The sequence below is a fragment of the Somniosus microcephalus genome, chromosome 17 (assembly GCF_052327205.1).
Source record: "Somniosus microcephalus isolate GS21.2 chromosome 17, FLI_Smic_1.0, whole genome shotgun sequence".
Classification (NCBI taxonomy): domain Eukaryota; kingdom Metazoa; phylum Chordata; class Chondrichthyes; order Squaliformes; family Somniosidae; genus Somniosus; species Somniosus microcephalus.
The window spans coordinates 73,433,141-73,456,210 of record NC_141003.1 but is presented as its reverse complement, the minus strand read 5'-3'; the positions used below and the strand labels follow the sequence as shown (position 1 = coordinate 73,456,210).

General features: G+C 46.9%; 1 protein-coding gene across 6 annotated transcripts in view; it reads right to left on the bottom strand.

Annotated features, from left to right (window-relative positions):
• The window catches only part of plxna4 (plexin A4), a 691,435-nt gene that overhangs the window by 275,482 nt on the left and 392,883 nt on the right, over nt 1-23,070 (bottom strand). For all 6 annotated transcript variants that reach the window (XM_086010677.1, XM_086010680.1, XM_086010678.1 and 3 more), the window contains exon 5: nt 22,533-22,633. In XM_086010677.1, coding sequence (XP_085866803.1) covers nt 22,533-22,633 — 101 coding nt within the window. The remainder of the gene's footprint in view (nt 1-22,532; nt 22,634-23,070) is intronic.

Sequence of the window (23,070 nt, the reverse complement as noted above, 5' to 3'; positions counted from 1 at the left end):
ATAGTCAGTTCTTTCTTGCATTTGGAAACCGACCACCACCTGCCCCCCCCACCCCCTTCCCAAGTGACGTACACAACAGGAGGACACTGGTCTGTATTGTTCTGCAGTACCAAGACGGAGGGGTCATTCCCAAGCCGCTGTCTGGTAGCTCCTCATGGACAGTCTGAGGAGCATTGGTAGAGATCTACATTGGCTCACCTCTTTTTCAAAATTCTCATCCTTGTTTTCAAATCCTTAGAACATAAGAACATAAGAAATAGGAGCAGGAGTAGGCCAATCGGCCCCTCGAGCCTGCTCCGCCATTCAATAAGATCATGGCTGATCTGATCCTAACTGCCAATCTACTATCACAGAACCATCTCCTGAATCTAACAGAATTAGACACACGAAATAGGAGCAGGATCAGGCTACATGGCCCCTGGGCCCGCTCCGCTACCCACAGGGCCATGTCCGATCCGAACCTAGACTCATGTCCAAATTCCTGCCCGCTCCCCGTAACCCTTAATTCCCTTTACTTCTAGGAAACTGTCTATTTCTGTTTTAAATTTATGTAATGATGTAGCTTCTACAGCTTTTTGGGGCAGCATATTCCATGGACCTACCACCCTCTGAGTGAAGTAGTTCCTCCTCATCTCAGTTTTGAAAGAGCAGCCCCTTATTCTAAGACTATGCCCCCTAGTTCTAGTTTCACCCATCATCGGGAACATCCTCCCCGCATCCACCCGATCCAACCCCTTCACAATCTTATATGTTTCAATAAGATCGCCTCTCATTCTTCTGAACTCCAATGAGTAGAGTCCCAATCTACTCAACCTCTCCTCATATGTCCATCCCCTCATCCCCGGGATTAACCAAGTGAACCTTCTTTGTACTGACTCGAGAGCAAGTATGTCTTTTCTTAAGTATGGACACCAAAACTGTATGCAGTATTCCAGGTGCGGTCTCACCAATACCTTGTACAACTGAAGCAATACCTCCCTATTTTTATATTCTATCCCCCTAGCAATGAAAGCCAACATTCCATTGGCCTTCTTAATCACTTGCTGCACCTGCATACTAACCTTTTGAGTTTCGTGCACCAGGACCCCCAGATCCCTTTGTACTTCAGTACTTTCCAGTTTCTTGCCATTAAGATAAGAACTTGCTCTACGATTTTTCCTGCCAAAGTGCATAACCTCACACTTTCCAGTATTGTATTCCATCTGCCAAATCTCTGCCCACTTACTTAGCCTGTCTATGTCCCATTGCAGGTTTTTTATGTCCTCCTCACTCACTACTTTCCCTCCCATCTTAGTATCATCTGCAAACTTTGATATGTTACACTCGGTCCCCTCCTCCAAATCGTTAATATAGATTGTAAAGAGTTGGGGACCCAGCACTGACCCCTGCGGAACACCACTAGTTACTGATTGCCAGTCTGAGAATGAACCATTTATCCCAACTCTCTGCCTTCTGTTAGATAGCCAATCCTCTATCCATGCCAGAATATTACCCCCAATCCCGTGATTTTTTATCTTAAGCAATAATCTTTTGTGTGGCACCTTGTCAAATGCCTTTTGGAAGTCTAAATACACTACGTCCACTGGTTCCCCTTTATCCACCCTATATGTTACTTCCTCAAAGAACTCCAGCAAATTTGTCAAACATGACTTCCCCTTCATAAAACCATGCTGACTTTGTCCTATTAAATTATGATTATCCAAATGTCCTGTTACTGTCTCCTTAATAATGAACTCCAAAATTTTACCTACCACAGATGTTAGGCTAACTGGTCTATAGTTTCCAGCCTTCTGTCTACTGCCCTTTTTAAATAAGGGTGTTACATTAGCAGTTTTCCAGTCTGCCGGGACCTTTGCTGAGTCCAGGGAGTTTTGGAAAATTATTACTAACGTATCCACAATCCCTACCGCCACTTCCCTCAAGACCCTAGGATGTAAGCCATCAGGTCCAGGTGATTTATCCGCCTTGAGTCCCATTATTTTACCGAGTACCACTTCCTTAGTGATTTTGATCGTGTTTAGCTCCTCCCCCCCATAGCCCCCTGTTTGTCCAGTGTTGGGATATTCTTAGTGTCCTCTACTGTAAAGACTGATAAAAAATATTCATTCAGTGTTTTTGCCATCTCCATATTTCCCACCATTAATTTCCCGGTCTCATCCTCTAAGGGACCAACATTTACTTTAGCCACCCTTTTTCTTTTTATATAACTATAAAAACTCTTACTATCTGTTTTTATATTTTTTGCGAATTTACTTTCATAATCTATCTTCCCTTTCTTAATCAATCTTTTTGTTATTTTTTGCTGTCTTTTAAAGTTTTCCCAATCCTCTATCCTCCCACTAGATTTGGCTACCTTATATGCCCTTGTTTTTAGTCGAATACTATCCTTAATTTCTTTACTTATCCACGGATGGCTGTCTTTTCTTTTACACCATTTTCTTCTCAGTGGAATATATATTTTTTGGAAGTTGTAAAATAACTCCTTAAATGTACACCACTGATCATGTATCATCTTACCCTTTAATCTATTTTCCCAATCCACTCTACTCAATTCCGCTCTCATACCTTCATAGTCTCCTTTATTCAAGCTTAGCACGCTTGTTTGAGATCCAACCTTCTCACCCTCTAACTGAATATGGAATTCAGCCATGTTATGGTCACTCATTCCAAGGGGATCCTTTACTAGGACATTTTTAATTAATCCTGTCTCGTTACACAGGACCAGATCTAAGGTTACTTGCCCCCTGGTCGGTTCAGTTACATACTGCTCAAGAAACCCATCCCTAATACACTCAATGAACTCATCCTCAAGGCAGCCCTGCCCAATTTGATTTGTCCAATTAATATGATAGTTAAAATCCCCCATAATTATAGATGTTCCCTTATTACAAGCCTCAACTATTTCCTGATTGATACGCCGTCCAACAGAGTTGCAACTGTTCGGAGGCCTATAGACTACGCCCACTAGTGTTTTTTTCCCCTTATTATTCCTTACCTCCACCCAAACTGTTTCATTATCCTGATCTTTTGACCCAATATCATTTCTCTGTATTACAGTGATTCCTTCCTTTATTAACATAGCCACCCCACCTCCCCTTCCTTCCTGCCTGTCCTTCCTGATCGTTAAATAACCTGGTATGTTTAATTCCCAGGCATTGTCACCCTGCAGCCATGTTTCTGTAATGGCCACAAGATCATACCCATATGTAGTTATTTGTGCCATTAACTCGTCTATTTTGTTACGAATGCTACGTGCATTCAGATAGAGAACTTTCAAATATGTTTTGTGACACTTAGTTCCTGCTTTTGCCCTTTTTATTACTTTACCTTTTACTCCATACCTTCTGCCCCTTCCTGACACGCTCTGGTTTTTAATTTCCCCACTGCTACCTAAGTCTATGACCTTCTCTGTTGTCATTTTTATTATTTGCTCTCTAGGAACCTCCCCCCCACTAGTTAGTTTAAAGCCCTCTCTACAGCCCTAGTTATATGATCCGCCAGGACTCTAGTCCCAGCACTGGCCAAGTGAAGCCCGTCCCAACGGAACAGCTCCCTCCTGCCCCAGTACTGGTGCCAGTGTCCCAGGAAGCAAAACCCATTTTTCCCACACCAGTCTTTGAGCCACGCATTTAACTCTCTAATTTTATTTGTCATAGCCAAATTCGCTCGTGGCTCAGGTAATAATCCAGAGATTATTACCCTTGAGGTTCTGTTTTTTAATTTGACCCCTAGCTGCTCATACTCCTTTAACAGAACCGGCTTCCTAGTCCTATCTACGTCGTTTGTACCAACATGGACCACGACAACTGGATCCACCCCCTCCCACTGCAAGTTTCTTTCCAGCCCAGAGGAGATGTCCTTAACCCTGGCACCGGGTAGGCAACACAGCCTTCGGGACTCTCGCTCTCGGCTGCAGAGAACTCTATCTATCCCCCTAATAATACTATCCCCTACCAATACAACATTTCTATTTACTCCCCCCTCTTGAATGGCCCCCCGTTCCACAGTGCTGTGGCCAGGTTGCTCATCCTCCCTACAGTCCCTGCTCCTGTCCCCACAGGGAGTAAGAACCTCGAACCTGTTGGACAAGAGCAAGGGCTGCGGCTCCTCCAACACTACCTCCTGGATCCCCGTACCTGCCTCACTCGTAGTCACACTGTCCTGTCCCTGACCATGGGCTACATCTGAATTAATTAACTTCATAGGTGTGACCACCTCCTGAAACACAGAGTCCAGGTACTTCTCCCCCTCCCTGATGTGTCGCAGTGTCGCCTCGCCCCTTCCTATCTCTGTAATCTCCTCCAGCCCCACAACCCCCCCGAGATATCTGCGCTTCTCTAATTCTGCCCTCTTGAGCATCCCTGATTATAATCGCTCCAGGTGGCCGTGCCTTCAGTTGCCGAGGCCCTAAGCTCTGGAATTCCCTCCCTAAACCTCTCCGCCTCTCTACCCCCTTTAAGACGCTCCTTAAAACCTACCTCTTTGACCAAGCTTTTGGTCACCTGCCCTAATTTCTACTTAAGTGGCTCGGTGTCAATTTTTGTTTTTGTCTTTTAATACTTCTATGAAGCACCTTGGGACGTTTTACTACGTTAAAGGCGCTATAGAAATACAAGTTGCTGTTGTTGTTGAGATCTAGGAGCAGGGCTTTCCCTTCTCCTTCCAGCATCTGCCTCCTGCCACCACAGGTCGTGGGCGGTGTACGGTCCCCTAGAAGCAGCAACTGGAAATGGAGATGGAGAACTCTTTGAAGGAGAAAGTCACAGAGAAAATAACAGGATGCCACCCACGTCACTTGGCCCTGCTGCCCACCAGGAGGTGGTCTTGGCACAGGAACGGGTACGCACACCCATCATGCTCCCTCACCCAGGTCAGTCGCGTCCTGTCTGCCAGTCACCACGCTCCGCCCGCCCGCTCGCCCGTCCATCCATGGAACCGAGACCCGACAAAACCAAAATTATCATAGCTGAAGCATCTCCCACTCTTCTCCTTGCCCAGAGACCCCGAACTATGGGCTGGCGGTAGTGGGAGATACATTGCAGACGGATTATACTTCAACCAAAAAAAAAATCCATTAAGGAGTCATGTGCAAAAAAGGAAAGCCGTCATTTAAAGATCATTCTTGAAGGCAACACACAATAAGTGATTCAATAAGCACTTCAGCAGGATACAGATGGGTGTCATTAGTCAGTATAAAATGAGTTTGAAGCACACATTTTCATGTGAAATTCCTTATAATAATCCCCCGCTGAAATATGACCATGAAACGACTGATTAAATCTATCAGCAGTGAAAACCAAATTTTGACGTGAAATTAGCCATTAAAAATCCATCTCCATGCCTGGGCTGCAACCTCGCTTCTATTCATAGAAAATTTCCCCCTTCAGTGTTTGGATCGAAACTAGTTTCAGACCCAATCTAACAGTACCCTAAAGCCACGGAGTCCGGGCTAGAATTGCAGTCACACAAAGACTCCTATAACCTCAGTTAAAGAGGGTGAATCCTACTCCTCAGTCACCTCTCCTTACAATGACTCCGCGTCCATTCCTGTACAGAACGGTGGGACCCTTCTTTCTATGCTAACAGTGCTAAATAGGTGTAAGTTGTTGTTCCCACTCACCCATCACCCCCCTGTGCTCGCGGACCTATGCTGGCTCCTGGTCCACCAAAGCCTCGAATTCAAAATTCTCATCCTGGTGGTCAAATCCCTCCATTGCCTCACCCCCTCCCTATCTCCGTAACCTTCTCCAGCCCTACAACCCTCCCAGATCTCAGAGTTCCTCCAGTTCTAGCCTCTTGCGCATCCTACACCCCACCATTGGCGGCCGTGCCATCAGCCGTCTAGGCCCTAATCTCTGGAATTCTCTCTCTAAACCTCTCTGCCTCTCCACTTCCCGCTCCTCCTTAAAACCTACCTCTTTGGCTCGCTGTCAGTTTTCTTGTCTGATTCCGCTCCCGTGAAGCGCCTTGGGACGTATATAAATACAAGTTGTTGTTATAATAAAGAACCATCAAGCGAACATATTGAAAACCATGACCAGTACATCAGTGTAGCACATACGCTTTAAGAACTGGAGTCGAAGAACTGGCGTCTACCCCGTGAAATGTGCACCTTCTTCTGGGTCTTACAAGCTGCCAGTAGTTTTGCCAGCTCTGCTTCTGCCCGAAAGGCAATCGCGCTGGGTGGAAATGTAAGCGAGGGAGAGCAGCGCTGGGAGGCCAGGACAATGGGCCCCTCCTTGAACCTGATGCTGCGAAGGCATTCAGAGCTCATTCATAGTGGTGCTTACTATCTTACAGTGGCAACTCAAGGAGTACGGTGGCATAGTGGCAATGTCACTGAACTAGTAATCCAGAGGCATGGCAGCTGTCCTTCATTCTGCCAGCGCAATTCACACTCCATCTAGAGCCATCCTTTGTTTCTTAACCTGTCCCATTACCATCTCCTCTTGCCTTGACTATCTCTTAATGTCTCTTAACTTCTCCTGCCTTCCATCCTATCACAGACCTTCCCTTTTGTTCTTTCATCCCCTCCCCCATTTCCCAGCCCCTACACTTGCTTAAAAACCCGTTCCATTTCCTGCTTTTTTCCAGTTCTGACGAAAGGTCATCGACCTGAAACGTTAACTCTGTTTCTCTCTTCACAGATGCTGCCTGACCTGCTGAGTATCTCCAGCATTTTCTGTTTTTATTTCAGATTTCCAGCATCTGCAGATTTTCTTTTTGTATTCGTAATCCAGAGGCCTGGATTAATAATCCCGAGAAAGCAAGTTCAAATCCCACCATGGCAGTTTTGAAAATCTGGATTCAGTTTTTTAAAAACATAACATGGCATCAGTAAAAGTGAGCATGAGACTGTCGGATTGTCATAACAAACCCAACTTACGCGCTAATGGTCCTTTAGGGAAGGAAAGCTGCTGTTTTCCTTACCCAGTCTGGCCGATATATAACGTGGTTGACTCTCCACTTCCCTTTGAGGTGGCCTAGCAAGCCACTCAGTTGTATCAAACCGCTACAGAAAATAATTGCAACTGTTCACGAAAAAAGGTCCACCGCCATCTTCTCAGGGCAACTAGGGATGGGCACTCAATGCTGGCGATGACCACATCCCAAGAATGAATTTTTAAACAACTAAAATAGCAGTGGTCAACTCATCATAGGAAGGATTTAACTGCTCTCAAAAGGGTACAGCGGAGAGCCAAGGAAATTAGTCCAGGAATCAGGAATTTAGCTGGTTCTCTTGGAAAATAGATGACTTTGAGGTGACCCAATTGATTGTGAAGGGGATTGATAAAACTGCTCCAGGAAAATTGTTCACGATGGTGATAGGAGCCAGCCGTGGCTCAGTGGATAGCAGTCTAAGTCAGAAGGTTGTGAGTTTAAGTCCCAGACCAGGGACTTGAGCACATAATCTAGGCTGACACTCCAGAGCAGTACTGAGGGAGTGCTGCACTGTCAGAGGTGCCATCTTTCAGATGAGACGTTAAACCGAGGCCCCGTCTACTCTCTCAGGTGGACGTAAAAGATCCCGCAGCACTATTTCGAAGAGGAGCAGGGGAGTTATCCCCGGTGTCCTGGCCAATATTTATCCATCAACCAACATCACTTAAAAAAACAGTATCTGGTCATTATCGCATTGCTGTTTGTGGGAGCTTGCTCCGCGCAAATTGGCTGCCGCGTTTCCTACATTGCAACAGCGGCTACACTTCAAAAAAAAGTGCTTCACTGGCTGTACAGCGCGTTGGGAGACGGTGAAAGGTGCTATAGAAATGCAAGTCTTCCTTTCTTTCGTCTGGCTCAGAGAGGCTGAGAGGCAAGAAGGTCGGGAAAGAGGGGAACCGGGTTTCGGAAAAAGTTGGCAGAGAGAGTTAAGAGTATCGCATGCCAGGTCGGTCCGACGTGAGTCACCACTGTCTGGGAAGGGAAACTAGCTGGTCCTAGTGGTTTAAAAAAAAACGCTGCTTACTGTAGTCTCAATAATATGCCAAAAATCAATATGGTATTAATGTAACACTCAAATATTGAATAACTGTACATGAATTATGTGAGTCACTGCATCGAGTCAGAATTGTTTTATAATGGCTGGTCAGAGAAGCTTTGCAAGCTTTTATTTTACATTTTAATTAATAATGAGTGTGGACCTGAAATGATTCAAAGGCCTTTACAAAAGGGATTCTGTTCAATCTGCTCAGAGAAAAGCTGCTTGCAGAAACCACGGCCCTTTCCAATACCCTGCAGAAAGATGGCACCCCTTTCCAATGGTGCCTGCAGGCACCAAGTTCACAGCATCGTCAAGATTCCCAGCCCCACTGCCTCTCTTTGACACCAAGCAGCATCTCAGTGCTGTGATACTACTGACAGACAACAGTTTCCAAGCTTAATTTCTCCCCCAGCCACCCCACTCCCCTTCATCTCCTGAAGCTGTTGATTCACGTTGGGTGCGTTACCATGGGCAATAGCATCCACCCTGAATCTCACTCATTCTTCCTATTAGTGCCTATAATGGTGATTGCTGACTGGTCAGTGATGGGGGCGGGGGAAGGGGAGGGGGAGGCGCGGGAGGGAGGGAGGAGAGGGAGGAGATGGGGAGGGGGTGGTGGGTGGGAGGGGGAGGGGAGGGGAGGGGGGGAGGGGGAGAGGGGAGGCGAGGCAAGGTGAGGGGGAGGGGGAGGGGGAGGGGGGAGGGGGAGGGGGAGGGGGGAGGGGGAGGGGAGGAGAGGCGAGGCAAGGCAAGGTGAGGGGGAGGGGGAGGAGAGGCGAGGCAAGGTGAGGGGGAGGGGGATGAGAGGCAAGGCAAGGTGAGGGGGAGGGGGAGGAGAGGCGAGGCAAAGTGAGGGGGAGGAGAGGCGAGGCAAGGTGAGGGGGGGGGAAGGGGAGTGGGAGGAGAGGCGAGACAAAGTGAGGGGGCAGGGGGAGAGGGGAGGGGGAAGGCGAGGAGAGGCAAAGCAAAGTGAGGGGGAGGGGGAGAGGGGAGGGCGAGGGGGAGGGGAGGGGGAGGGCGAGGAGAGGCGAGGGGGAGGAGAGGCGAGGGCGAGGAGGAGGAGAAGCGAGGGGGAGGGGAGGAACCAGATCCCGTGTCTCATCTGACCCTATCCGCATCAGTCATTCATACACATATGCACTTTCCAGCAGGGGTTCCATGAATAGTGATCAGAAGCGTGAATCCTGGCAGATCACCTTCACTCTCTACCCTGGCAGTGCTGAGGCCAATTATTGCGCTCCAATTGCTGCTCCCGCCAAGATCAGCGCTCTCAGCACAGAGCGGAGATCAAACACGGGCTCCACCGGCCTGTGCCACATTCCACAGGACATTTACCCGTTAAACAGAGGCCCCGTCTTCCCTCGCAGGTGGACGTAAAACATCCTATTTCGAAGAGGAGCAGGGGAGTTCTCCCTGGTGTCCTGTTGAACATTTATCCCTCAACCAACACAGGAAAACGTTATCACGTTGCTGTTTGTGGGATCTTGCTGTGCGGAAATTGGCTGCATTACAACAGGGACTGCACTTCAAAAAAAGTACTTCATTGGCTGTGAAGCACTTCGGGGCGTCCTGAGGCCGTGAATGGCGCTATATAAATGCAAGTCTTTCTTTTTATTAATGCTACCATCAGGCAAGTGCGTTCGACAGTTTTTTTTTTAGGTCCTAGGATGAAGACGGGCAAGTCAACATATTTATGTTCTTTTTTTAAACTTGCACGGAAGGCGAAAGTCTGCAATGGGAACAGTAGTCCTGCAGCGTGGAGGGCCTCCCCTCTCTCAAACTCCCGTGGCATCTGGCTGCCCTATCAAATGGAGCACCCTTCACCAAGAGAGTACACTCAGCCCTGAAGGAAGGCCCCCGCGCTCTTCCACACACACAAGAGGGCGGCGGCAGGCCTCACTGAGGCACTAAGTGATCTCTCCGCAATTTATGGATTAATCTGGGATACATGCCGCTAATAAGAGTCCTTATGAGGCACACTGAGTGCACAAAAAAGTAATTCATTTAGGACAGCTTAAAGACAATTACACCAGCTCCTCTCAGGTAATTAGAGAATAATGTACTCTTAAACTGATAGGGTTAGATGGACAATGAGGAGAATTAGGGCAATTAACTGTACAAGTGTGTGTATTGACTGTAGCACTGTACACTTAAGTAAGAATGACCCTTATTATTTTTAACAGAATAGGCTTGGCTGGGACAGGAATGAGGAAATGCTGACTTCAAATAAAACCTGCCACAGGCACGACGGGCCGAATGGCCTCCTTCTGTGCTGTAACCATTCTTTGATTCTAAACTGGCTATTTATCTGATCGACCTCAATAAGCACTACCCCTCTAACCCTCCCACCAATTATTTCCACCAAACTAAGTGCCACAGTAGATTACAATTTCAACCGACTCTTTCTCTGCCCGTGAGATCTCCTGTCACACGGCCCTGGCCCCACAGTAAAGGCCCCTTTTCTTTCTATTTCCCAGTTCTCTCCTGTCCAGTGAGAGCGAACTGGTGTGTCGCTAACGCCCTTTCACTTGACATTCGGCGGCGGGCGCACTGGATTCTCAGTGTAACGTGGAGCGGATCCTCGGTGTCGCATGGAGTTGATCCTTAGTGTAACAAAGGAACATAAGAAATAGGAGCAGGAGTAGGCCATTCGGCCTCAATAAGATCATGGCTAATCTTCTACCTCAAATCCACCCTCCCACACTATCCCTTGAATCCCTTAATATCCAAAAATCGATCTCTGTCTTGAATGAACTCAACAACTGAGCCTCCACAGCCCACTGGGGTAGAGAATTCCAAAGATTCACAACTCTTTGGGGGAGAAATTGAGTATAGCCCCGTTTGGGGCGCCAGCCTCGTCAGGGCGCTAAATGTAGCGCCCCGGAAATATTCGCGTCCCCGCACTGGAAATTGAGTTGTTGCGCCCCAAAGGGAAGCGCGGCGCTACTGGAGGCGCCCCGCATCCCTCTTGGGGCGCTGCGAGTGAATATCGTGGCGCAACGTGCTGCAGCGCCACACGCTGCGGCACGTCGCGCTGCGGTATTGCAGGCCTTCCTCCCCTTCTTAAAGGGGAGGGGCCTTGTGCAGTGCGATCTGGGGCCCAGCTGAGCCCCCGAGGATTGGGAGTGCAGGCAAAAGAGCCCGGCACCGAGGAGAAGTGCCGGGCTCTTGGAGCGCAGCCGGCACTCCGCGGGGGAGGGGGTTCAGGAGGCCGGGGACGGGAGCGCAGGCAGGTGCTGGCAGGCGGCCAACAACAAAAATGGCCGCACCGCACCTCGCCTTTAATTTGCGCCTCCCCGGCCGCAGGTACGCCACCCTGACCCTGCCGGACATAGCGTCCGGCGGTAAATCAGGGGGCACTGCCGAATATCGCGGCCGGGGCGTCAGCGGGGCGCTGCACACACCGATGACGTCATCAGCAGCGGCGCAGCGCTAACGGTTAGCGCCACCACTAACGTCCCGCGGAATTTAGCGGGAGGCATGGGCAGTGCCGCGACCGGGCACGAGTTGGCTTGCGACCCACTTAGCGCCCTCTTAAGGCGCTAACAGGTGGCGCAGCCAACTGAATTTCTCCCCCTTTGAGTGAAGAAATTTTTCCTCATCTCAGTCCTAAATGGTCGACCTGTTATTCTGAGACTGTGACCCCTAGTTCTAGACTCCACAACCAAGGGAAACATCCTCCCAGCATCTACCCTGTAAAATTCTTACAGGGCTTTACATGTTTCAATGAGATCACCTCTCATCCTTCTAAAATGTAGGGCATATAGGCCCAATCTACTCAATCTCTCCTCATAGGACAATCTCTCCCATCCCAGGAATCAGTCTGGTGAACCTTCGTTACACTCTCTCCAAGACAAGTATATCCTTCCTTAGGTAAGGAGACCAAAACTGTACACAATACTCCAGGTGTGGTCTCACCAAGACCCTAAATAATTGCAGTAAGATTCTTTATTCTTATACTCAAATCCTTTTGTAATAAAAGGCTAACATAGCATTTGCTTTCCTAATTGCTTGCTGCACCTGCATGCTAACTTTCTGTGACACCCAGATCCCTCTGAATCCCAACATTTCCCAATCTCACGCCATTTAAAAAATGTTGTTGTTGTTTGCTGTTTTTCCTAATTCACATTTCTCCACATTATATTCCATCTGCCATGTTCTTGCCCACTTAATCTGTCTATATCCTTTTGTCACCTCTTTGCATCCTCTTCACGACTTACTTTCCCACCTAGTTTTTTATCATCAGTACACTTGGATACATTACACTCGGTCCCTTCATCCAAATCATTGATGTAGATTGTGAATAACTGAGGCCCAAGCACTGATCCTTGCGGTACCCCACTAGTTACAGCCTGCCAACCTGAAAATGACCTGTTTATTTCTACTTTTTGTTTTCTGTCCGTTAACCAATCCTCAATCCATGCTAATATATTACCCACATTCCATGAGTAGCGTGGTGTGGATCCTCAGAATCGTGTGGAGTGGATCTTCCATGCCACAAAGATTGGTACACCGCCACTGTCCGCAACCCCCCCCCACCCCCGCCATATACTTGGAAAAGAGAAATTTGGAGGGATGAGCAGGGGTGTGGGACGAATTGGTTAGCTCTTTCAAAGAGCCGGCACAGGCACGATCGGCCAAATGGCATCCCTATGTGTTGTATCATTCTATGAACCCTACAATGTATCATTCTATGAACCCTACAATGTATCATTCTATGAACCCTACAATGTATCATTCTATGAACCCTACAATGTATCATTCTATGAACCCTACAATGTATCATTCTATGAACCCTACAATGTATCATTCTATGAACCCTACAATGTATCATTCTATGAACCCTACAATGTATCATTCTATGAACCCTACAATGTATCATTCTATGAACCCTACAATGTATCATTCTATGAACCCTACAATGTATCATTCTATGAACCCTACAATGTATCATTCTATGAACCCTACAATGTATCATTCTATGAACCCTACAATGTATCATTCTATGAACCCTACAAGCCAAGGCCCAAGTAAGTAAAGAGGTCCTGACTGGACAAAGATTAAGACGCTTACATGTGCTCTGCTGGTATATTATGCAGATTTAGCTGGTTAAATTCCAGAGACGCCTCTGTGTCAGCTTAGAGGTCCTGAAGTCGTAGCTCTTGCCAACCTGCGCTTAAGCTCTTTAGACTTAGGTAAGTGGGGCGTGTTCCTACAGGGCAAGAGTGCGTACTCCACATTGGGCAATCAGAAACTCTACCTGTGTGGATTTCGCGGGACCTTGGTTTGGAGACTCAAAGTTGTTGGCAGACTTCTGTCAGACACTCGGCTAACCAAAAGAAAAATGAATCTTACTCCAGGACTTTCCTCAGTGGTGGCTGCACTGATGACATACATAGCAAGGCCCAAGGTATTATTATAGGTATCCAGCGGAACATCACTTATCCACCTTCCTCATTAACTGTCAGAATTTTCACAGCACAGAGGCTTCAGTGAGACATCAAAAGCAAGCAATGTCCCTAATTATCTGTATTGTATTGTACTGTACCCGTCTTCATTCCTGTCCAGAGAATATTACTGCGTTAGGCATGCAAGATGATGATCTGGGGACTCCCAACTATCCGGCATGATTCCCTCTCGTGACCCATTGTAATAAATCTACTGTTAGAAATCTCACTTCGGGTAAAGCTACGAAAGCATTGCCAGGGTAAAAGGTCATTGCCTCCAACCAACCCACTCCTTCCACAGACTGTGTACATTCTGCTGGGTCGCAAAACCAACCCAACCCATTTGATCTCCTGAGGAACAATCCTGAGGGTAATTTAGCCTGGCAGGAAACTGGGGTGTAAAACGGGCGGCTGACTGCATAAACACCGGCATGGACTAGTCGGGTCGAATGGCCTGTTTCTATGCTGTAGATTCTGCGTAATTCAAAGCATGTAATCTTATATTTGGGCCTTCTGATTTTCAAGTTTATTTATTTTTTCCTGGAATTTGGATTAAAAAATAATCGGACAAACCCATGCAATTCTGGATCAGAAATGCTTTAAGTAAATAATAATCACACCTGTCTTTGCCAAGTATAACGGTACAATGGGCAGATGTGCATCATCAGCTTGCGCTGTCTGTGTCTCCTCTCCCAGGGAACCTCACCAGGACACCTGGATGGGATAGAGGTAACTGAAGGTCCGCTCTACATCGATGCTTCCCATTGGTACAGAGGGAAGATGGAATGCTCCCTGTGCCAAATAGGGAAGGTGGCTGAGTGCGCGTTGCACCAGGATTGGTGTATTGCAACAACAACTTGCATTTATATAGTGCCTTTGAAAGAAAAAGAAAGACTTGCATTTCTATTGCGTCTTTCACGACCACTGGACGTCTCAAAGCGCTTTACAGTCAATGAAATCCTTTTGAAGTGGAGTCACTGTTGTAATGTGGGAAACGCGACAGCCAATTTGCGCACAGCAAGCTCCCACAAACAGCAATGTGATAATGACCGGATAATCTGTTTTTGTTATGCCGATGAGGGATAAATATTGGCCAGGACACCGGGGAGAACTCCCCTGCTCTTTTTCGAAATAGTGCCATGGGATCTTTTACGTCCACCTGAGAGAGCAGACGGGGCCTCGGTTTAACGTCTCATCTGAAAGACGGCATCTCCGACAGTGCAGCGCTCCCTCAGCACCGCACTGGAGTGTCAGCCTAGATTTTTGTGCTCAAGTCCCTGGAGTGGAACTTGAACCCACAACCTTCTGACTCAGAGGCGAGTGTGCTACCAACAGCTGACATAGTAAAACATCCCAAGGCGCTTCCCAGGAGCGTTATCAGACAATATTTTAACACTGAGCCATATAAGGAGATGTTAGGACAGATAAGATCAAAGAGGTGAGTTTTAAGGAGCATCTTAAAGGGGGAATGAGAGGCGGAGAGGTTTAGGGAGAGTAGGGCAGCTGAAGGCCCAGCCGCCAATGGTGGAGCTATTAAAATCGGGGATGCAAGGTCGAGATTTTGTGTTTTTTATTGGGTTTAACCCAGGTCAGCTGAGCTCAGGCACGTTAAGCAGCTGGTGCACTGTAACTGGATTTGGCGGTCACGGAGTGGAAAGGGTGAAGGGGTTACCCAGGATTCCTGCTCCCGATTGCTGCCCGATGGCTCCCCAGAGGAAAGTGTGCCTGTGCAGGTGTCGGGGACGACAAGTTGGCTGTGCTGCACTCCACGGTAAAATAGATCGCCGACTCCCTGACTGGACTCGCGCGCGAGGAATGGCCACGTGAGGTGGTGGCACTGCACCCGAGAATGAGTCAACATCTTCAGGGGAGGTAGAGGACGGGGAACAATCAATGAAGAGATAAAGCCCATCACTGTGCCAGTGAAAAAAGCAAGGGGCGTTGTTGCTATGTTAAAGGCCTTATAGAAATGCAAGTTGTTGTTGAAACAGTTAATTGTCATGGTTGGCGGTGGGGATGAGATTGCCGAATCAGAGGTGAACCCAGGTCTTCTCACAACTCCAACCAAGTAAGGGAAACTTTTAGACAAATCAATTAGACCGAGACTTGCCTGTATCATGTTCTGCCCCGAGACTTGACAGTTAGTCCCAGACCTGGGCAGGCAGCCATGTAGCAGTCAGGGTTCGACTCTTCCTCTCTCGCACATGCAGCCCTTTTCACAGAATAAAATCCCTGTCACTGAATCACCCTCTTTCTCCCAGCCACAATTAGAAGTTAAAGCCACACGACAAAATCTTCTTTTTATATATGTAATATATATATATAAAAAACAGTTGGCTCTTTGGAGGGGTAAAAGGAATAGATGGCAATGTGAAGGGCTGCAGTGGTTTTTAAGGAAACGCCATCACAAAAGGGGTTGATTATAAATAGTGATTCATTACTCAGAGTGGGCACTGATTCATATAATGGATTGGCATCGCGGTGAAAAAGGTTTGGAGTGCCTTCTGTGAATCTCCAGATCTGTCAGGCCCTTTTCCAAGGAGCTTACCAGAATCATCTCCCCACATGAGTCCAACTTATAAAACAAAAAGCGTCCTGCAGACTCATCCTGCCTACGTGGTTGAGACGTTCGCTTCACAGGGACCTTGGTTTGGTTCCCAAGGCTGTCTAGTGGGAACTAACCTCAGGTCTATGTGAAGTCAGCCTCGTGACTGCGCTAGCGGGCAGCCAATGCACATCTGTATTGGACCCCTGACTAATACTAGGAACGCTGGGTTCAAATTCCAGTTGAGGCTTGGCCTTGCACCCAAGGTTCACAGGCCCCACAGAGTGGGTTTTGCCCGTTTCAAGCCAGTCTTCTGTGGAATGAAGAAACCAGCCCAGGGAGGGGAAATGGGGCATTCCAACCTGGTCGTAATCCCCTCGCAGAACAACTGTGCTGTAAGGTGTTTGCATCAGCCGTTGGCTGGACTGCATAGGCAGGACATCCAACAGAAATTCAGTAAGAAGGGAATCAAGGCTGTGATCTTATTCACATCACTTCAATGTTGAGTATAAAGTTGTGTAGGAGAGATGGCCACTTTCACTCCAGAGAGTTATTTTCACGTGAGAGTTTGCCAACCTTTTTTCATTTACTTAGGAATCTAGGCTGACCCTCCAGAATGGTTCAGGTTTAGCATAACTTCCCTACTTTTCAATTCTCTCCCTCTAGAAATAAACCCTAGTGCTTGGTTTGCTTTTTTTGTGGCCTTGCTAACCTGTCGCAACTTTTAGTGATTTGTGTATTTGTACTGCTAGATCCCTTTGTTCCTCTACCCCACCTAGACTCACAGCCTCCAAGTGATAAGTGACCTCCCTATTCTTCCTACCAAAATGTAATACCTCACATTTATCTGTGTTGAACTTCATTTGCCAATTATATGCCCATTCTGAAAGTTTATTAATGTTCTCCTGTAACTTGTTGCAGTCCTCCTCAGTATTGACTATCCCCCCCAATTTGGTGTCATCCGCAAATTTAGAAATTGTGTTTTTGATTCCCAAGTCTAAATCGTTAATGTAAATTGTGAACAGCAGTGGTCCCAGCACTGATCCTTGTGGAACACCACTACCCACCTTCTGCCACTGTGAATCGCTACCCTTTACTCCTACTCTCTGCTTTCTGTCCTGAAGCCAGCCAGCAATCCATTCTGCTACTTGTCCCCTGACTCCGCATTCTCTGATCTTGTTCATCAGTCTATTATGGGGTATCTTATCGAAGGCCTTTTGAAAATCCGGACAAATTACTTCTACTGTATTACCATTGTCTACTCTCTCTGTTACCTCTTCAAAAAATTCAATAAGGTTGATCAAGCAAGACTTTCCCTTTTGAAATCCATGCTGACTATTCATTATTATATTTTTGGTTTCTAGATGTTCTTCTATTTCCTCCTTTAGTAGGGATTCCATTATTTTTCCTACCGATGTTAAGCTGACTGGTCTATAATTCCCTGGATATGTTCTATCGTCCTTCTTAAATATCGGTATTACGTTAGCTATCCGCCAGTCCTCTGGCACTACACCTTTTTCTAACAAATTATTAAATATGTGTAGTAATGCCTCTGCTAGCTCTTCCCCAGATTCTTTTAAAATGCGTGGATGCAATCCATCCGGACCAGGGGTTTTAGTCTCTTTTGAGTTTGATTAATTTATTTAATATATCTCCTTTTTTATTTTAAATGCACTTATCCCATTACGAATCTGAACATCCAATGTCATGTCCACCTGATCTATCTCCCTGGTAAATACTGAAGCAAAATAATTATTTAATATTTCTGCCATCTCTCTATTGTTACCTGTGCTATTATCCTGACTATCCCTTAATGGCCCTATTCCCATCCGAACCTTCCTTTTTTTTATTGAAGTGCCTTTCAAATATTTAACTTCTCTCCCTGCTTGTTGCTTCCATCTGCAGTGTCTTGCCCCAGGGCTGAGGGAAGTCGACGATCTAGTCATCAAAAGGCATCACCACTGGCCGTTGAATGTGACATCAGAACTTGAGCTGCCTACTTGCTGAGTTGGACCAACACACCTTCTGGCCGCTAGCCACCGATTCAATGAGGAACATTGACATTTAATGTGTAAGGCAACCAAGTAACTTGGCTTGGTCTGTACTGTTCCAATTCAGTGGGTTAATTCAGTCTTAATAGTTCAGCTCACGCATAATGAGCGCACAGGGTCTGAGGTCCACTGCTCATGTGGGTGGGTCTGATGCAAAGAACGTCTCAGTCTTGCTCCCCAGATCTTTTCCACAAGTGGGCACTTGGGTTTCAAACCCTACACATTTGTCCATTTTTCTCTCCTTCAGACTGGCTGCTGTGTACTCCCGCCATCTCCTGTTTTTATTTCAGATATCCAGCACTGTCATTTTTGTCCTTTCTACCTCGCCCACGAGCGGACAATCCGAGGTGTTGCTGATGGTAAATCAGAGGATGCGCTGTTTTCTAAGGACAGGGGCCCCGATACCATGGAACACACGGTGTATAATTCTACAGCCCCGGTGCAGCTGTGGGTATAGCCTTGATCCTTTTCAGGATGCTGGTCTAACTGGCGCCAACTATTGTCTGATTATGTTTCTGGGCAGCTCGGTGGGACGTTGTTCTACACTAAAGGCGCTATATAAATGCAAGCTGCGGATGTTCTGAATAGGCACATCCTGAAGTCAACTGTTGTTCTAAATTGGGAGCAACAGGAAATGACTGGCTATCTTTCACTTTTGTTACTTTTTCTAAGATTGCTTTGATTAGTTATAAAGTATGACGTCCGGAATGTGATGGGCTCAGAATTCTCATTATATATTAGTTAGACAGACAGATGGATAGAGACAGAGAGATGGATAGGTAAACAAGCAGACAGATGGATAAGCAGAGAGATAAATAGACAGACTGGCAGATGTGATCAACTTTGAGAGGCGCTGCACATATAAGAACCAAAAAGGGAATGGGAGATGACTGTGGTGCTTAAGGAAAAGTTCAGCTCTCTGACACATTTTCTTTCCCTTTCTCTCCCAACAGAAATGTGAGTTCATACAACAATAAACTCCAGATTCATTTTCTAACTCCCCAGATATCATGTTCGAACAAATCCATAAAATTGTAAACTGCCACATCAATTATCAATTATGTAATCAGTAAAACTCATTTTTATTGAGGTATCTCGAGATCAAAGGCCTGGGGAGTGGAGAATTCCCACGAAGCAAACCTTTCAGATTCACTTCTTATAGCATTTGTAAAATTGGGGCAAGTATCCAATACGTGAACACAGAAAAACATTCAGCACAACTTTCAAATCCCACATCTTGGTTTTCTCCTCGTTCAAATTTCTTCCTTGTTCAGAGTGTCGAAGCTGGTGACCTCCAGGTTGACCTCGGCGAGAGCAAGCAGCCAACCTAGATCTGGTCACCACACATCACTCAGCGCTGGTTCTCTGCTTTCTCGCCAGGCTTCTCCGACCCCCAGGAGGCTGAGTAGCAGAGAGCTACGTTTTCAATTTACACCACCTAAATGATTCATCAGGCCTAAAGAGCCCTCCTCGCTGCACAGACAGCAGCCTGGGCCGAGGGACGAGATGGCAACCCGAGCTTCTCGGCCTGCCTGAGCTCCCCGGCATGTAGCCCAATCGATGCTCTCTACAGCTCGGCTGCAGGAGTCAAGTTTCCAGCTGCAAGAACTAGGACAGGGACCTTATGAAATCCATCCTCAGGCCTTGGCACTCTGCCCGACACCAAGAACCTAACACCACAATCTAGCCGTAGCCTTGGATCAAGCCTGGCTCTTTTTGTCTTGTGGCCTTTCTCCGACAGTTAAACACCCTTCTGCTGCCAGTCTGCTTTCTTTCTTGCAAGACAAAAAACAAGCAACAATTTCCTTTTCGCCACAAAGTTTGCGAATTATTAGGATTTGCCCCTTTCTTCGCCAAGCTCCACCGGCCCTTCCTGCCCCAGCGCATCGATTTCAGAGCCCTTGTCCTTCTTTTCAGATCCCACTACGGTCTTGCCCCAATCGTATCTGAGCCATCTTCTCCAGCTGGATGTCCTGACCACTCCTCATTCCACGCCATTGAAGGTCAACCTTCCACCCCGGCCCTGTGGCACTACTTGCTCTTAAACCATCTTTCCATCTCTTCCTTGGTTCAAAAAGCCTCTTCAAAAAACCTCCTTCATTCCTCGCTCCTCCCCCACAACCTTTCAAGCCTGTTTCTCGGTGTCCTCCTCACCACCCCTGCTTTGTAAGACTCTCAGGAGGTGTAAGCTGTTGTGCAGTCTTGTTGAACGAGCATCGTGCTACAGAGCTACACTGCAAATCGAGAACTAAAACATTCACGGGTGTGGCAAAACTGCCTGATATATGCGCACCTTCAAACTCATGGCTGTAATCAGATCAGCAAGAAAAGTGAGCTTACACTATTATATTCTGACAAAAACGAATGAAATAATAATTGACTTAAACTGCTTTGAAAAGAGAGAGAAAGAGAGTGTACTGGGCCCAGCAGCAACAAGACAGGGGAACAGCATTGGCAAGACAATGGTGCCTGCAGTCAGTCCACAGGCCTGGATTCGATTTAAGAACGTATGAAAGTAAGGAAATAGAGAAAAAAAAAGACCATTCGGCCCATCAAATCATTCCTTCCTCAAATCAGGTCATAGACTTCATCAATCTCCACAGGACAGGTTCAGTTTCCCTCACTCCATCTTGTCTCCACAGGTCAATCAAGCAAATCTCCAGGTTACTTATCTGACCTTACATCCTTTCATCCTGGACATGATCAGGAACCATCGTGTTCCATCCAGCATTCAATCTATCCTCTCTGTATTTAGACCTCTGTCCTGTCCCAACCAGATAGTCATCCAGCCCTTTACTAGAAGATGTTAAAGGATGTAGCATTAACTACTTACAAATAGTGTGGTATTTAGTCAGACTGCTTGACTAACAGGAGTACAAGGTCTTGGCTGTTGGTCCATAGCCAGCTGATGCCATGCAACTGAACAATTGCCCATACATCATTCGATTGGCTCACTTGGAGTTGCATTTAGGGTATTCTTTTATGATTTTATGTACAGATATTTAGCCTATGTTATATTGTCTCTTTAGGCCTCCTGTGCCACCACCTGTGTGTGGCTGACAGGACAGCCAAGTAAGTGGCCTGCTCCTGGTCTCCTGCTCAATTGGAGATGGTGGGAGAGTAGCCACAAGGTGGCTCGTTCTCTGGTTTATCCATCTCGCCATCAGCCGGGGAAGAGGGTTGGGCTCCCCAGGCCATGGGCAAAATCAGGAACTGTCTGTGGGGCAAATCACAGCCGATAAATAGCGTTCTCCCACTCCTGGCACACATTTCTTATGGGCCGATCTGTGAAGCTGTTGTTTCTTGTTGGCTGGCTGGAACTGGCCCAGAGATACCGTTGTTTAAAGTTACCAAAACTGCCAGGTTTGATGACTTTAATAGTGACATTTCACTGATAAATCTGCTCTCCACCTCTGGCGTTAGTAATCAGAGAACATCTTGGCTCCTTCTCAATCAAAATTAATTAAGGATTCACATAGGAACCACTCAGATCGAGGCATTCCGATCAGATCGAATCATACTTTCATTCAGGACGGAGAAAGATAAAAGGAGCTGTTGGCAAGGCCTCCGCAATGCCAGGGAATACAGTTTGACAACATGAGTCTGGCCTCTTTCAGGCATCAACGCCATGGAAATGACTCCCCTCTGGCTGGGCAGAGGCTGCAAATTTGGGACAGAATGGAGGGCAGGAAAGTCATCGCATTTGCACAGGACTTTCTACTTTATTAAGGTGTGCCTGTAGCAGAGGCTAAAGGTCAATGATGAGGGCCATTTTGATGGTGGCAGCTGAGAGATAATACTTCATTCACACTGCCAAAATAAGGTCGCACTCTCTCCAAGTACAGCCTCTGGATACAACTCAAAGGTCATATGACGTAAATCTACTCTCAGTGGGCCTCGGTGCCCCCTGGGCTAGCAATGGGGGTGGGGGAGGGGGTGCGGAGGGCAGGCGGCAGGGGGGCTGGGGGAAATCAGCCTGTGTTCCTGCTCTTGGTGAGAATAAATGACCATCGGGATACTAGCCCCAGTTGGTTCCAGCCTCCGAGCCAGTTTGGGAGTGGAGATAGAAGGTGATTCATAGAAGGAAACGGGAGTGCGTGTATATTGAACTTGGTTGCCTGGGTGGTAACGTGGGGGGAGTGGATTCCCCGGCCCTTGTAGAACCCGACCGATCTTTATCCACTGTAATCAATGAGATGAAAAATCAGACAAGTTTTATAACAGGCGGGCGATCCGCTCTGCCTCATTACTGCCCAGGCAGCTAAGTTCAAAATGATTGTCTTCAAAATTAATCTAAGCAAACTAAATATCAATCACTGCCTTCCCCCGGCAGATACATTGCACTGTTTCGGCATCACTGGCTGCTTCGTACCGAGTGCAAGAAAAACGTTCCCTTAGTCACCAAACACTGGCTGAAAATGCTCTGCGTGACCCTTCCCGTCACGAAACAACAGTTGGGTTGCACGGCAACAATGGAAGAGACGAAGAGGGTTTGGGTCTGTACTCACGTGTTATGGAGCACACACCAGCCACAGTGAGGGTCTCCGGAGCCCAGGCATTCAGTGCACGTCTTGTACTGTCCGCACGCCTCCACAGGCACTCTGGTCAGCTGTAACCAAAGAAAGGAGGCAGAATTTAGTACAGTGCCATCGGGATGATCAGGCTCTTGTAAATTGAGAAATTCGAGGCCCGAGGCCCACAGTACAGAACATCAAACCGAGTTGTGATGTGAGATATGATTAGTGATATATAATATTTGGTTTGTGAAATATGATTTGTGATACACAGTGTGATTTATGGTTTGTGATATACAATTTGTGATGTGATGTATGATTTGTGATATATATAGAGTATGATTTGTGATTTATGATTTGTGATATGTTGGATAAACAGAATTTAGCACAAATATGATTAAAATAAAGACAGAAAATGCTGGAAATCCGCAGCTAAGAAAAGACAGGTTAATGTTTCGGGTGTAACCCTTCCTCAGTGCAAAGTGATTCAATGAAAGGTATCGCCCAGAAACATGAAGCTCTCTTTTCTCTT